The 16,699-nt window shown below is 38.4% G+C and overlaps 1 protein-coding gene across 3 annotated transcripts in view; it reads left to right on the top strand.

Annotated features, from left to right (window-relative positions):
* Positions 1-16,699, top strand: part of KCNQ1 (potassium voltage-gated channel subfamily Q member 1) — a 340,245-nt gene that overhangs the window by 233,955 nt on the left and 89,591 nt on the right. For all 3 annotated transcript variants that reach the window (XM_064657544.1, XM_064657543.1, XM_064657542.1), the window contains 3 exons: positions 12-106; positions 809-855; positions 1,511-1,572. In XM_064657544.1, the coding sequence (XP_064513614.1) occupies positions 12-106; positions 809-855; positions 1,511-1,572 (204 nt within the window). The remainder of the gene's footprint in view (positions 1-11; positions 107-808; positions 856-1,510; positions 1,573-16,699) is intronic.

Raw genomic sequence — 16,699 nt, 5'->3', positions numbered from 1 at the left:
TTATTTTACAGCAAGCTAGAAAGCCCTATGATGTCCGAGATGTTATTGAGCAGTATTCTCAGGGTCACCTCAACCTGATGGTGCGAATCAAGGAGTTACAGAGGAGGTATGTCCATGAATTCAATGTTGGTATCCGTAAACAGCAGCAGAAGGATGTTTGTAAATTAGGCAGTGATTGGGCCTCACGGACAAAAAGCTGATGGTGTTAAAAGTGCCATATTGGTAGGACTGTGCAAAGTTATTGAATATAAAGTGACATTTGAGTAAAAATTTTCTTTTCCTACCAGGAGGAGAAGACAAAAGGCTTAAAAATCTGACGATTAGGACGTACATGTATTACCTCAGTTCCTGCTAGCTTTGACTATATGTCAAATCCTTGTATGTTAGGGGCTGTATTATACCTAGAGAGTGCAATACTCTCACCAGCTCTGGTAGAATTGCACTTAAGAGCAAACTAAGAGATGACAGATAGATGCAGCAAAAAAGCTGCAGAGGAACAAGGAAAAGAGGAAACAATGCTGATCACATGGAAAAGTGATGGGCATGGTGAAACTTTACAGTTGTTAAAGAAGCTGTAGACCAATCTAAGTCTAATCCCATTTTGGTTTTTTGTTTTTTTTTTTTTTAGTTTTAATCTATTCTTAACACAAAGCAATGGCTTCACTTACAGGACAAACCCAGAATTATTTGAACTTCACTTTGCTTGTTTGTGAAGAGGCCTCCCTGGCCTCACTTTCTCCCAGCTAGAGAAAGTGAAGATGCTGGTTCAGCTAATAAAAAAATAAGAATTATTCTTTTTGATTTATAGGTTGGACCAGTCCATAGGGAAGCCATCTCTTTTTATCTCTGTCTCAGGTAAGTTAATACAAAGGACATGTCTAAAATTAATCTGATAAAGTTATAGTTAATGAAAAATACTTGTTAAAATACTTTTCATTTTATTGCCAAATTTTTAAACAGTGTCAACTGGTTGTGCTCTGAGGATTAGGCATTGGCAATAATATTTAGTCATCAACACCTTTAAATTAGGGTTGTTCTTATTTAGCACAAAGGACTAAATTTGTTTGTGACAAGACTAGCTAATGAAAACTCTTTGTTTATGTCATTTGAAAACTCATTTTCTACATACTTTGTGGGGGGAAAAATGTGGGGGGGGAAACATGTCACCAAATGTGTTATTTCGAGTTGACTGTACAGTCCTTTGTGTAATGGCAGATTGTTTTTAAGTGGCAATTAAAATATTAACTAAATTGGGAACATTTTTTTTCTCCCTGGTTAAAGCATAAAACTAAGGTTGAACATGCCTTAAACTTAAGGGCTATTAAATGCTGTGGCGTGGGCCAATGCTATAAAAAGAAATAAAAACTGCTTTTAAGGAATAGATCTATCACCCTGGCAAAGGTATTCAGTTACACAGTGTTGGTGGCCTAGTTAAACACACCCTGTTGTGGCTAGCTGCTATTTTGTTATACCACCATATATTAAGTTGAAAATGTTTCTTGTTCCACAGAGAAAAGCAAAGATCGAGGAAATAACACGATTGGTGCCAGGCTGAACAGAGTGGAGGACAAGGTAAGCCTCAGTTGAACTGTCAGTGAATGAGGACATGGTTTGTGATCGAACAGTGCTTATTTCATGGGATGTGGAGGAAAATTCAGCTTAAAATAGAGTTGAAAGCCTGGCTTTTCCAGGTGATGGAGCATAATTTTTGTGGTAGATTGCATTTTTGGTTCTTACTTGTCATTTTAACAGAGTAAGACAAAAACAGACTTTAATTGATTTCAGTCTTTTTTGGGACTCTCTTGGGTTTTTTTATTTTTAATTGCATATATTACATATGTCTCAATGCTTTACTTCCTTCCTCCACAGTAGATAAAAGGCTCTGTTCCTTTAATACCTCAGTATATTATGGTCCCTAAGATTTCCCTTTGATCGTTGCTCTGTTGTTTATATAAGTCCACCTACAATTCCTTAGAGAGAGAAATAGCAAACTTTGTTCCATCCTGGTTTTCATTCCTTATGACAAATGAAATTTCTCCTTTCAAGTGACGTGAATCCAGAAAAATCAGACTTGTTCTATAATCACAAATTATCAGTTAAGTGCTTTGTAACCCTTTATTTCAATCCTGGCTGTGCTTGAAAAATTAGATGACAGGTACAGGCTATGTCATTTTTAAAAAATATATGTTTGCCTACATTGGTATTAAGAAAAGAAAGGAAGAGTTAAGAGAAATAGTTTGAATCCTTTACTGATCTGTTACAGTGATTAGGTGAGGTGAAAGAATTTCTTTACTGTAGCATCATTTCCCTCATGTATCTGAACTGTTCGCTCATTATTAAGGATTGAAACTTTTTCTTGAGGAAAGGAGATTTCAGAGTGTTTCTTTCACAACTGGAACTGTGATAACCTCATGAAGAATTTGTTCTGAAGAAATATCTATCAAATATTCTGTAAACTAAAACACATTCCAGGGAATGCAAACAGAGCACCCTGATCTGTATTGATTCACTTGTGACATACCCGCTCCTTATGCATTTCTCCTCAAATACTTCAGATAAACTTAAATGAGAGTACTTAGAACTGTACTTCATTCTACTGGAAATAATGGCATTTCAAAGGAAATGGGTTCCTTTTGGTATATAAGGGGACACATAGAAAGGGTGAAGTAGAATATAGGCAGGTACAGTGCATTTAGCACAAAGAAGAATCACTGTGCAGTGCTCCCTCAGATCTGTGGTTAGTATGTGTTCTTACACATGGAAGCCCTTTCCAGAAAGTTTGCACTACATTTATTTATTTTCTCTCCATAATGTCAACTAAAAGTGTGGAACACTAGAAAATGTCTTGTGACTTGTGACAGAGAGCGATGACTTTTCAGTTTGAACAAATAATTCTCAAATGACAGCTAAAGCAGCTTCTCAGTGCTATTTGTAAAATCTCCAGTGAGCCTGGGAAAGCTTTGGTGTTGTACTGGCTCAGAGATAAGCTGTTTGGGGGTTATTAATTACTCTTTTTTACATCCCTACAAATAAGTACACCATGAATTTATAGTGACTGTTGTTTTATGTCTTTTAATGGGACTGTAAAACACTCCCTGTATAATTTTAGTATAGCCGGGTTAAATTTTAGCCTTGTTTTAAGTAACAGACCCTTCTTTCTTTGCAGTTGCATGAGGTCGTCTGTGGTTTCAGAGCTGTATGTTATCTGCCCTATACAGCTAGTCCTATCTGCAGGAATTTTATCTGAAAGTAGCTGAAAGGCTAAAAATAGAGAATTTCGGTTGGACTCAGCAAACAGTGGTTAATATAAAAACACACTGGCAATGCTGAAATCACATTTTTGCTCCAGCTGTAGATGGTGGCCAAAGCTAATTTTTTCGTATTTTTACTCTCAGAGATTGGCCTTCTCTTTCCCATAAAATGCATGGTACATGGTATGCTTTCAACATACAATTAAATCCTTCCTGAGCTGAGCACTATAGAAAGAATATCTATATCAGCTGTTTTTCAAGGTGACTAAATATTTTAAACAGTTTCATCCCATTTGGTTTGTGAATTAATTTTCAGTCTTGGATTTCAGAAGGAGAGATTTGAAGTGCTCCAGGCTACTGCAAGCATCTAACCACCTCTTGTACATTTGAAAAATCTCCTTTTTGTCAGAGGAGTCATATGTACAGCTGGCAGTACAGAGGAGGGGCACATGAAAGGGACATTTTAAAATAAAATGCTTGAACAGCAGTGTATTGACAGGAATTATAATCCTTTACGGTACGAATCTGACCTTTCAGGTATTGAAATCAGCAAAAAGTTGTGTTTTTTTCTTTAACTTTAGGAACATGTTCATTTGAGGTAGAGAGTTCTGTAGTCTGTTCATCTTGTGCACTGAGAGAAACTTTGACCTTGTGATATATGCAGTTTGTGATCATGAATCTAAAGATTGTTTCCTAATATACAAAAGCCAAAGGGATGAATCACTCTTGCAGGAGCCTTCCTGCAGATTCCTTCCCATTAAGTTTTGCAATTTTGGCAAGACACTGAAAAGGTGGTTTTGTGAATGTAACTAGAAACTGCACAGCCTGATGGGCCTTCGTGAGAAGAAATCACGATCCAACATGTAATCACGGCATATTTTGACTTTGCCACTGTTCTCTGTTGCTTGCAAAGCTGAGGGTAGTAAAGGCTGTGTTCTCCTCGAGGTGCATTGCCATGGCTGAGTTGCAGCCCCCGCTGTGCCCACAGCCTGATCTGTCGGGACACCAGCCAGCTGTGGTCCAGCAGGCATGTAAAGGCAGTAGTGCAGCGCCCAGGCTGAGCTCATAAACCCTGCCAAGTACCCATGATCCAAGTGTGTGCGTGTAGATACATTGATCCAGCCCCTCAGAGAATGTTGTTGAGCAGGATTACGGCAGCAGATCAATTTAGTTGCGGTGACCGGCCCTCTCTTTTTATCCTGAAACATCTGTGAATGACTATTCAGCCTACCCTCAAGGAACCTGGCCACAGCTGGCTTGCTACCAAGCTCAAAATCAAAAACAGTTTTTCCAGATGGGCCCAGCTGTGTGCACAGTGCTCTTCATCCTCACACAGCACTCTTCATCCTCATGCCGCAAGCACTGCCTGCCAGGGGCTTAATGCTGGGTGTGCCCAGCAGCTCCAGCCAGGAGCAAGCCCACAGCGGGCTTGGGAAATTCTGTGTCCTACATCTCCTATTTTCTTTTCACTGCACTAATTTTAGCCTGGCTATAAATGACTGTAATGCTAGCTTTTTAATTTTCAAATTAATCTGTTCTTTTTTAGCCTTTTGCCAACCATTAATTTAGCTATAGCAGGCGCAGCATACACTTTTCAGGTAATCAGCCAGGCTTGTTGCTTGGCTGCCCTAAGGAAATTCAGTCTTAAATATGGGCACTTCACAAAATCATCTAGAATATGCAGTGAAGGCTAAAAGTGGCAGTTCTTAGACTCTCTCTGTTGTGCCTACACACCAGACTGCCCCAGATGTCGGTAGGTTCTGCCTACAGACCTCCCAAAGTAGAATAACAGAACCCAGATTTACAAAAAAATGTTAAAAACCATTCTGAGCAATAGACATTATGCTCTTTCTGTTGTTTTAAAAATAGGACTTAACCTTCTGCTATGATTTGAACACTTTAAAGTGTGCCTTTTAAGAATAGTTATAGCAATCCAAAGCAATTTTCTGGGCATCCCTTCTAAATACTCAGAAATATTCCTCTGACAGTAAGTACAGTCTTAATATCAGTATTGCCAAGATCATAACAAAAATCTTTCAATAGTCTTTTTCAGTTACATGGAACATTAGGAGTATATGCTATCTGTTGCTAAACTTTAACTTGTAGAGATTTGAGTGGAGAGTTCTATATGTAGAAAAGGTATGTGGTAGTGAGACATGTGACACCTTTTAATGTGAATCCAACAATTCTGCAAGATGGTACTAATTCCAAGCATATGCACGTTTTGCATGCTTACAGCTGAGAAGTTGAATCCTTGTATTCTGACTATTACTAACCCAGAGAGCATCATGGCACTTTTTCAGGTTAACTTGAAAAGCAGATAGCACCACTTTTAAAATCAATTAAAAACAAATCTGTCACATAAAAACCTCTACACTAAAATAGATGCTGCTGTGCTGCTTGAGTTGCCTACTGGAAATCTGAACTGATCTTGGAAACCAAAACCTTTTGAGTTCTGGTTATGCTGATTTGGTTTTCTGTCTTCCATCTACAGTGTCTTTGATTGATTGTTAAACATATAGAGGCCATGTGCAGTAAAATTCTAAGGATATGATATATATTTGATACGTTTTTCTCTGTGAGTGCTGAGTATGGAACTTTTAAAGATAAATAAGTGCAAAGGCTTTGTTTGAGGTGGCTTTCAAAAAATGGTGGTGACTTCATGTTACAACATTTATGTATGTGGTATGACATTTTCTTCTAGCTAAATAATTTTCTGGAATTGTTTCACCAGAGTATTGTTTCTATCTATACATGTATTAGAAACTGGTTTCGCTGGAACGATGTTGACAGTTCAGATGAACAGAATGACCATTGATAAGGCTGGGTCTAGTTTCTGATTTTATTCCTGCTCTTTTCCACTTTCTAATCAGCTAACAGCTCCCCATTGCAAAAGGTTTCATATCTAACACTTCTCTTGTTGATTTGCTCAAAAATACATGAACTTGAGTTATATATTGCAGAGGGATTTCCCTGTAATAGTTATAAACTTGCTATTTTATTGTATCATAAGTTAAATTGTGATAATTCCATTTCTAATAATGAACTCAAGCTCATCCAATGCAGAAAGGTTTAGGACGTGCTGCAGAGACCATTAAAGGTGGTAGGTCTTTCCTTTGACCTGACCTTACGGTAGTCTTGAGGAACCAACATTTCAATTTTCAAAAATACATGGTTTCATGTTGACAGCTTGTTCACCTCAAAGAATTCTTCATGTATTGCCAGTTTTCCAATTTTGTGTGAAACAACTGCATAATCTAACATAGGATCGTACTGTGGTGTGTTTTTTCCTCTATTTTGCTGGCATTCTGTAGCCTGGTAACAGTTACTGTGCTTCCTAGGGTAGCATAGCAATTAGTGCAAACTTCAAAGAAGGCCTTGACTGATTATGCCCTTCTTGCACATCAGTAAGCAATAGACAGAAACATTTTGGCTTTATTTTGAATTGAATAGAAATGCTGAAATAGTGATGGCAAAAGGCTGACAAATAACCTGACTTTTCTGATCAGTGCTGGAAAGCGAGGTTAGAAACATGAATCATCAGTTGGAGAGGTAGCTTCAGGAAGTGTCTGTCATGGAAATATTCAGCACTTTCCAGGCTGAACATGCACTAGGCAGTTCAGGTATTGAATATTGGCAGCTTCTGCAGTAGGTGTGTGAGGATTTGCTTTCCAGATACCAAGAAGCAGAACTAAAAGCTGTGGGTTTGGCTGGAAATTTTAAAAGAAACGTGAAATCATTAAAAATCAAAAGAAACACCAACAAGCCGTTACTCATCTTGTATGTAGTTCTTGCAATAATGCAGAAGTAATAACTTGTGGATGTGGAGGAATACTGAGGCATATGGAAGATTAAGTATCCTTATTAATTTAACCCTTAGTCTTTTTCCAGATGCTGAAGTACAAGCATACGGAAGCAATTTCAGTGCTGAACTTTGTGATGGAGGATGCCCATTTTCTGTAAATTGGACTATAACTAAGCATATCCTTGAACAATCTGGGTCATTAGGCAGCCTTACAGTTTTCCTAGCTTTTCTCTCACCTATCGAAAAGTATTTCAGTAGATAAACCACAAAAAAACTACAGATTTCCATTTCCAGTATCTTATTCTTCCCATCTTGTCAGCTACAGTAAAATAAAATTATCAGGCATATATGGTAAAAAATGGAAACAAAAAAAAATTACTTGTTGTATTCACTGCTGCCAGAAGCTTCGGTAGCCAGAATAGAAACAAACTGAGAGAGAGATTAGGCGAAGTCATGGAGAAGGGCTCACTTGAGGATTATTAAACAGGATGTCTGTATGTAAACTCCAGTTTAGGAAGTACTTTAAACAGTAGTCAGCGATGAGTTGGTAAGAAAAAAAGGGAAACCATGATTTTATGTATATGTACTTTCTTACACTCCAGGTTTTTTTAAGACTATACTACAAGCCTTGCACTAGAAACAAGGTAATTGGGGCAGAGAAACTTCTGTCTTGTTCAATGTAGCCCTTTTTTGCTAGGCTGTATACACAGCTGCTTGCTGCTGGATTTGGTCACACAACCTCACAGAACATTACTGTACAGTGCCTTAACTCTAATCTGTTTACAAAGGCCATGTGAGCAGACCCTTGCCTGTCTAGGGGACATTCACGTGAGTGTTTGCAGAGCCATACCTTGAAGGCTGTAAGATCTTTGGAGTGGCCTTCACTTGCATCCATTTGTTAGCACTAACTTTATCTGTTTAAAGATCTTTAGATCCCTTTGCAGCACAATGTAAAACAATCAAATTATGCATTAATTTTGAAATGGCTTAATATGAACTGTGTTAAGTGCTATGTATAACCTGTAGGATAGTATGTAGGTGCAGTAGCTTGGGTATAGTTACAGACATGGCTTACAGAGCAGTGTTGCAAGTTATTGTGGTGTTTTGTGGTCTGTTTCCAAAGTGTCAGCTCTCAGATCAGAGTAAATGTGATTATATAAAAAAAAAAAAATTCAGCATTGAACATAAATAGCCGCAGATGGTGAGAATACTGCAGCTCATTAGCTTATTTGCAGGAAATGAGAGTATACACTTGCTCAACACTGATAAATGAAGTTAAGCAAGACAAAATATTATCTTTATTCTCGAGAAAACTGACTGAAGGTAGATCAAGCTAGCACACAGTGCTATAGTAGTATTCAAAAGTGACGACTGATTAAACTCTGGTTGCTCCTTTGCATGCAGTCATCTGTGATACTGCTCTACAGATTTTATGAAGAGAAAAAAAGGCATACACCTAAAGAGAAGAATTCCTGTTTAAGTGAGTTGTGATGAATTTTACTGCAAATTTCTAGTGCTTCTGGATGCAGACAGTAGTTGGGAAGCCTAATGCTGAGGACAGAGTGTAAACTTTTATGAATAGAAAGTGTTACACATATATATATATTGAATACAATGGCAGTGGTGCCATGCTTGTGATCTGCACAGCTGTCTACTTCCTTATTAAGAGCAGAAATTCCAGAGGAATTTTAGGTAACACACAATATACCCTATAAAATCTAGGATTTTTTTCAGGGGGTGGGGGGGAATGGAGGAATGAAATAATGCCTTGCCAGTTAATAATCTTTTAAACAATCTTCAGATTAGTTGCTGGTTTGGGAATCTGCTGGTGGTGTTTATATTTGAGTAGGTATGCAAGTGGATGTAAGGTCTGCAAAAGGAGATGACTCGATCTTTTATCAAACCACATAAAGCCTGTTTTGTCTGGCATTCAAAGATAAACCCAAGCAAGATTTGAAATGTAGCCTCCATCATTCTTGTGCAGAGACTGTTTACATTTGATGTGGAATGGAGATGCATGGTGAATATGCCGAGAGAGAATGTGGAACAGTTGTATGGACTAAATAGCCTGTAGAGCTGATCAGAGAAAAAGCATTTAAGTGAACAACACATGTGCACAGCATGCTACACAGACGACTTTTATTTGTCTTTCCTATAGGTTAAAGAAATAGACATGACCATATGATCATCTCTGAATTTTTTTGAGGAGGGGTGGTGTGTTGCAGATAAGTGACCAAAAAACAGTCTAATATAAATGGCAAATCTTGGTTTTGATACACTAGGATGAACCTTTATTGAAGTTACATGCATCAAAGTTGGAAATGTTCCTTGTCAAAGATGTGCTTTTAGAGTGATCTCGTTGGAATTAAAATACTTCATTTTCATTTGCAGTCAAGTATCAGAGAGGAGAAGTGCATGGAGCTGAAAGGTCTCTATTCAGGCTGCAGTCTTTTCAGAGTTAGAATTTATTCAGCTCTTGGAAAAGATTCAGAGTAAAGGAAGGTATACTCCCTTTCTTACACAATGTCCATACCTTCTGACATTCTATCTGCTCCTCTTGTTCCACCCATCCCTCCCCATCCTCAACTAAAAATTGCAAACCAGAAATGGTCCAGTACTGCTTAGATGGCAGGAAGAGAAATAGGAGAAGGATCCTTTGCTGTCTGACTCCTACTTAGAGCTGTGGGAGACAGAGGGAAGATAAGAAGAAAAATAGGCAGTCAATGAAAGTAAAATATGAACACCTGGTTCAAAATATGCCTACCACTTCTAGAGCTCAGGAAACCAAGATGGCAAGTATAGTTTTCTCACATCCTTCTCTGTTCCTGCATCCTACCCACTGGGGTTGCCACAAAACTACAATTCACCTTTCAACAGAGAAATTAAGATTTGCCTGACTTTGATAAAAATCTGGAACGATTATGATTACAACTTTTTACGTGTCTTTAAAATATCCCACTGTTTCAGCAGTTAGCACAGGACTGTGAACCCATGTCACAGGTTCTCTTTCTGTCCCAAACTGATGCTACACTTGGTAGCTCCATCCAGCACTGGCACTGTGTGATTGACCTGGTATGTCACGGGCGTCATACTCTGATTAGCTGCCTCCCTTTAGATGGACTTTTGCAGTAGCTTTGTTATTTTCATCATAGCATTAAAGCTCCTGCTCTGACAGGTTAAACACACAAAATAGAGAAGAGAGAAAGAAAAATGTTTTTTCCCTTTTTGACAGCTAAGGTGCAGTGCAGGAAGCGACTTGCCTGAGGTATCACAGTGGCATCTGTGGCACAGACAGGAGTTTAACTTAAGCCTTATCTGGGACTTAACCACAAATCAGCATTCCTTTTTGTTATTCTGTTTAAACGCCCCTCTAGTTTTGAATAGTTATATTGGCCAGTGCAGGGTTCAACATAATCATGGCCCATTAATACTAAAACCATCCAGTACTTGAGAACAGCATATATAAACACATAAACCACACCAACCCAGCCAATATAAATGTACTGGAACTATTTTGGACAGTACAATTTAAATCATCTAGAAATTAATCTACTAGCATCATTTTGTAGCCCAGGAGTCTAGGGGTGGAGAGGACTGAACTTGCTTACATGACACAGAAACTGTCCTACATGTAGATAATTATGCATGTAATACTGAAAGCTAAACAAATTGTATTAAATGCTGTATCTGCACAGTCAGGCAGAGAAAAATATTCAAGTGAGTTCAAATATTCATGTAAGTTTCTATTTTAAAAGTCTTGGATCCAACATTGCTCGCCATTGACCCTTCTGTGACATCTGTTAATCTTGGGTTTATTTCAATTTCTTTCTCTCTCTTTTTTAAACAGATGACTCCACTTAAATCAACACTTGGTTTCCATTAGACAGATAGAAGGTGATTCACTCAGTAACATGTGCATCTTTATCTAGTTAAGTCCTAATGGCCTTAATATATCAAGTAAGCTGGTGTGATTAACAGCACTAAAGGCTTTGTCAGACATTTCACCTAATAAATACTGCCCTTTGTCCCGCCATAGGAAAAGAGTGAACAAATACATTCTGTTAAACTGAAAAAGTGTACGGCCCTGCAAGTATTCTAAAATTATCCCTATAAAAATATATGTTGACAATAGAAGTTACATCTACATCTCTGTCTGTGTTTGTACATGTCTGCCAATCCCAGCATGCATTGGCTCTTTGCCCTGCCTGGGTTGTCCTTTTTCTGCTTTACCAGTTTGTGATCCAGCCACCATTTGGGTATGATTTTCCTCCTGTTCACTTGTGCTTTGTGAAGATTCTTTTGACAGTTCTTTGTCTCTGGTTGTCATAGCTTATCTCTCCTGGGGTAGTTGGATATGTGAGCATTAGTTGTGCCACCACTCTACTTAATGTTAGCAACAGAGACATCTGACTTGGCTTGACTATCATGTAAAATAATCCTGCCAAATGAGGCAGTCAAAACAAAAACCCCAAGAGTAAAATATATTCAAAATGTCAACTTGAATGGAGACGGTGTCCTTGCTTGATCATAGCTGAAGTTGTCTGGAAGCTTTCCAGTGTTGCCACCAGTGTCTATGATTGCATACTGTGATCAAGGTACTGAAGGAAGCCTTTATTCTGCTACTCCCAAGTTTCTAGAGAGTTTCAACCAGAGGTGTTTTACAGGAGAACACCTTAGAAAGAAAATGGGCAAGGGTAATTTTTGCTTATTCTCACAAAATGACTGGCTGAGCCATAATCTTCTACCTCTGTGTTTGCTTAATGTTACATAAAGGAGTTTTGGCCAAGCTGTGAGATCAACCAACTGGTCACACAGAGCTGTCACCATAATCTCTCAGCAGAAATTTGGTAGCAGAAGTGACTTGAAAGTAACATGGTGCTTTCTCACTGATGCAAAGGAGTTGTGGTTTCTGATACAGCACAAACTTCATACTCTTCTCTAAGACACAATGCCCTGCAGGCACATTAGCCTAGGGCCCAGAGATCCAACTAGCAGCATTTGGGTGGCACTACATCCACTCATGACATATTGGCTTTGCATGATGCTTTGCAAAGGTCCAGCTGGTTTTGTATTTAGCACTGGTCCAGCTGTCTTTGCAGCACACTTTGGACTTGACACAATGTTCATAATGAATGGGTCATTCAGAGGCTGCTCCAAGATGGAGGTTGACAAAGCTGATTTTGAATCCAAGACTTCTGAATCTCTGTGCAAAGGAATTTAGGAATCTCATGGCAGCTAGAAAAAAAGGTAGTGGAAAGTAACTTCCTTTGCACAGAGAAAGGGGAGGAGGAGGAGGATCAGTTAGTGGTGCTACATTTGAGAATGAAAAGGACACTGGCTCCTACAAACAAAGTCACCTTCCTTTTGTTTTCTGTGCACTGGCTGTACAATTTCAGTGAAAAAAACAGTTAAAGAGCATTATACCAGACCTGGAAAAAAAAAAGAGACCTTTTTATGTTGTTGGTTTGGAGTGGGTTTTTTGGTCATGAGTAGTCATGGATAAATCCAGAATCATGGGTAGTTGTGGTAAATCCAGAGGGCCCAACTTGATGCATGTATTTTTATGCCAAGTCCAAGCAAATAGTTTCATTTTTTCTCCTATTTTTGTTCCTATTCAGTCCTGAGATGGCTGCTGTAATAAAAAACTCACCAAGTGTAGTGCTTCACTGATTTTGATGGCTACAGGATTGGCATTCTTTCTTGCCACTGCTGGTGGAAGGGCTGTGAGGGGAAAGTAGGAAAATGACAACCTTTAGACCTTCAGTATTATTGTACGGCATATCCGAAGGTATAAATAAATTAGGATACAAACAAATTCGTTAGATAGACTACTACATTTATATTATTATTTATATATACATTTATATTATTTATTTATATACTGCTACATTTATATTATTATTTAAAGGGCTACATGTTAGAGGAGTGGGAATTATACTGTGAAACAAAGCCGTAGAAACAACTGACCTAAATTCGGATGTTCTGGTGCTGTGAAGTTCCCCATCTGTACCCTCCCCACACCTTGCTTTAGAGAGGCTTGTGCTGATTAATAACTGCGAAGCAAAGAAGTGATAAACTCGTAAGTGCAGCAGAAAAACTTGGGGGAAAAAAATAATTTTTCTGCCTTCAGAGGAACAGAAGTGCACTCAGGGAGTTGGAGTCTTTGGGATCTATGGCCTCTTTGCAGTGCAGAATTAACCTCAAGTGAATTTTTCTCTCCATCTGCCCTGTATTTCCCCCAGCTTCGATCTGTATCATAACCTTGAATAGGCACCTTCAATCTTCTCAGCTTCAGCTCCCGAGTAAAACTGAGTGTGCTCATCTAGGCTGTAAGCTCTTAGAGCTCCAGCCTTGTTATGTGTTTAGATGGAACTTTTCTGATTTTAAGTGATGCTGGAATTTGGATATTATCAATGACAAACAGTAAAACAGAATTCTAGACCAGAAGATTTGTGTGTTGTAGATGCCTAGGCTTTTAAACATAAAATAAAACCTATGTAAATGCAGCAATAACAAAACATATGTGTTTTCAATGCTAGGTAAATAACTAGTAGATAGATAGTAGAACTCAAAAAAAACACTGAAGAACTTCAGAAATTGTCATAGAAAAAAATGTGGATTCATCCATTTTTGTAGTAGGATTGTAGGGGGCAGAGGGAGGGAAGAAACCAGTTACCAAGATGAATTATTAGAGGTGAATTGGGTTAAATGTAAGTCCAGAAGAATATAATTGCTACATATACAGTACTATTTCAAAAATTTTGTGTGATGTTTTGACCACAGTTTCTCCTGGAGGAAGTTATTGCTAACCTTGGGGAAGGCAGGCATGTTAACTTTAAATTGAGATTCCTTCTGGTAAAAAACTCTTACAAGTCTGTTATAAGTTCACAATAAAAGTATTTTAAGAAATTTAGATGACTTCTTTAATGATATGTAAGTATTTTTTCAGAGTAGAGTGATGTCTGCAGAGTACATACTGATCACACTCAGAAATGCTTTCTTTTTAGGACATATGTGGAAAAGCATAGGAACAGTACCAATATTTTAGTAGGCAAAGCATCCAGGAAGGCCCTGGAAGAATATGGTACACATCAGTTTAAGAGAAAACTAGATATCTTTTTTAAATAATCTAAGGAAGTTAACACAAATTAGGTATGGTGGTAGAAAGGTAAGGTCAGAGACTAGTTTAATTAGAGATTTAATTAAGGATGAAATTGTATTAGCTCATCTGGCAATTATCAGGCAATAACTGATGGAATGGTGATCTGCTGTCCTTCATCAGCCTCACATAAGGCTGAGGGAGCTGGGGCCAGAGTATGTCTCCTTGCTGTGCTAGTAAGTACATGTATTGAACCCTGTGACATCTATGAACTTGCAGCAGCTTGAACCTTGATTCTAACATGGATCCAAGAGCAGCAGGAGGGCATTGTAAAAAAAAAAGCCAAAACCAACGAGTGGTGCCAACAAATAAAAATTCCTTTCCAGTTTCAAAAAAAAACTGTCTGGGGAAGTGCCAGAGCACATCCAAGATCTCCTTGGGTGTTGTCCTGATTCTCAGCGATGCGGAAGGTAGAAGGTACCGTCGGAAGCATTTGAGAGGGCTCTCTCTGGCAGGGCAATGCATATGCATGTACATACAGACTCCTGTTTACCTCTAGCAAGCCTTGAGCTCAGAGCATTGTGAGCTTTTCTCCCCATTTTATACCCAAAAGAAGCAGAAGTCTTTTTACAATGCGAAACCCCATTTTCTTCTCCTTTACGGTAGAAAATCCCCCTCTGCATTGAAACTGAGAAATTTGCACTCCGTATTAAATAATAATGGGGTTTATTGTAAAAGACTCGGTTTATTTCCGCCCTCCTCCTAAGCTTTCTTTCATTTCACCATAGGTTTGTTTTGTGCTGAAATGAAGCTGCGAGATACACATTGAACAGAAATCAAAGTGGTGCTTTCATCACGGTCCTAAAGCTAATCACTTGGCTTGCTGCTACAGGCATCTGCAGGCACCTTGTGCTGTGGTACAGTAGTGTTATGGCTTTGGAGGCCCAACTATTTTAAATCATAATAGTGACACAGTATGCATACGCTCTTTCAAAGAGCCTGGGCAAGCCACGCTGAGTTGATTTTCTTGGCACACTGTGTACCTATAATTTTGTCTTATGTTTTGTAATGTCGGTATCTGGGCATAGAATCAAAAAGCTCCACTGAATATATAAGACCTTTTTTTAAAAAGAAAAACACAACAACAAACACATTCTTTGTTTTTAGATTGATAATATTCCTTCTAACAGCTATAGATGTTTAAGAACAAAGGAATTTACCAGGGGAAAAAAAGGAAAAAGAAACTTTATGATTATGGGGAATGTTTTGAAGTTTTTTTTGCAAGACTGTGTTAGTGATTTGTTAGTGATTTTTTTAGTTTTGTTAGTGTTTTTTTAGTGATTTTTTTTCTACCATGATTTTGGTTCTCTGCTAGTATGCTTAAGTGACTGGGTTACTCAGGACAGTGAGAAACAAGTGATAACCTTCCATGAAACACCTGAAAAGCCACAGATGTGCTGTGATGAGATGACTTAGTCTAAAATAATTGTCTGACAACCACAGTTTATTCTGTGTTGATTTCCATTTTTTGTGCTGCTTAAGAAAGTAAAGTCATGATAGGAGGATCTAGTTCTGTTACTCCCAGTTTTATCTCCCAATAGCCTGGTTTTCAGAGGTGATGGCAGACACTGTGGGTGCTCAGCATCACTTAAAAGTTAACCCCTACCTTTTCTCTGGAAAGGAATCTAATGCTGTGTTGCCCGTACATGGCTGGAGAGGCAGCTGCTTTTCACAGTGAGAACACTGAGCATCTGAAAAGCTAATCTCTATGAAAACAGGAAGAGTTCAACAAGGTTCTCAAACAATCTATAATTTGGGATACTGGGGTAATTAACCTCATGATAATAGCATGAAATGGATGAACATGGATAGCTGCATTGGGCTCCCTTAATGTACAAACAGAAGACCCAACTTCGATTGGAAAGTAACTAAGGGGAGCTTTTCTGTTTCTGTTTTCTATTTATTGTATGAAACTGGTAAATGCTATCTCAGGGATGAGGCTGAGGAAGAAGATATCTCCTGCTAATATGCTTTGCTTTTCCTATGTAGGAAAAGCCTGAATACAAAGTTAAAGAGAGTGAGTGAGCTTTTATTGGTGCTTTTTTTTCACCCCCAGAAATCCATCACGGTAGTACTGGAGTATTACAAATGAGAGCTTTTTGTGCATGCCTTTTTTTGGCCATCCCTAGCTATTTTCTGTGCATTGATAATCGACTACTCTTAAACATAATATTGAAAGATTACTGTGATCAGAAGTTTCCATATTTTCTCATTGATTTTTTTGTTTCTCAACTCTGAGAAAAAGGCTTTTCTCTACCACGGTACATTGCATCCAGTTTTTCTCATCTTCGTTTTTAACTCAGATTTGTCTGTTCCTTATGAGTGCTGGTGCTGATGCTTTACCTAAGTGGTCAGACTTGCCTGCTTCTGTCAAAGACTTTCTGATGCTGTCCTTGGTTACCAGAGGTAGGAAGAAGAGGATAGCTTGGTTTTGGTACATGGTACCAAAAGACCTAAAGCTCTTCCAAAAGTGTGTTCTGTTTT

The sequence above is a fragment of the Pseudopipra pipra genome, chromosome 6, assembly GCF_036250125.1.
Source record: "Pseudopipra pipra isolate bDixPip1 chromosome 6, bDixPip1.hap1, whole genome shotgun sequence".
Classification (NCBI taxonomy): Eukaryota; Metazoa; Chordata; class Aves; order Passeriformes; family Pipridae; genus Pseudopipra; species Pseudopipra pipra.
This window is presented reverse-complemented; position numbering and strand designations above follow the sequence as displayed.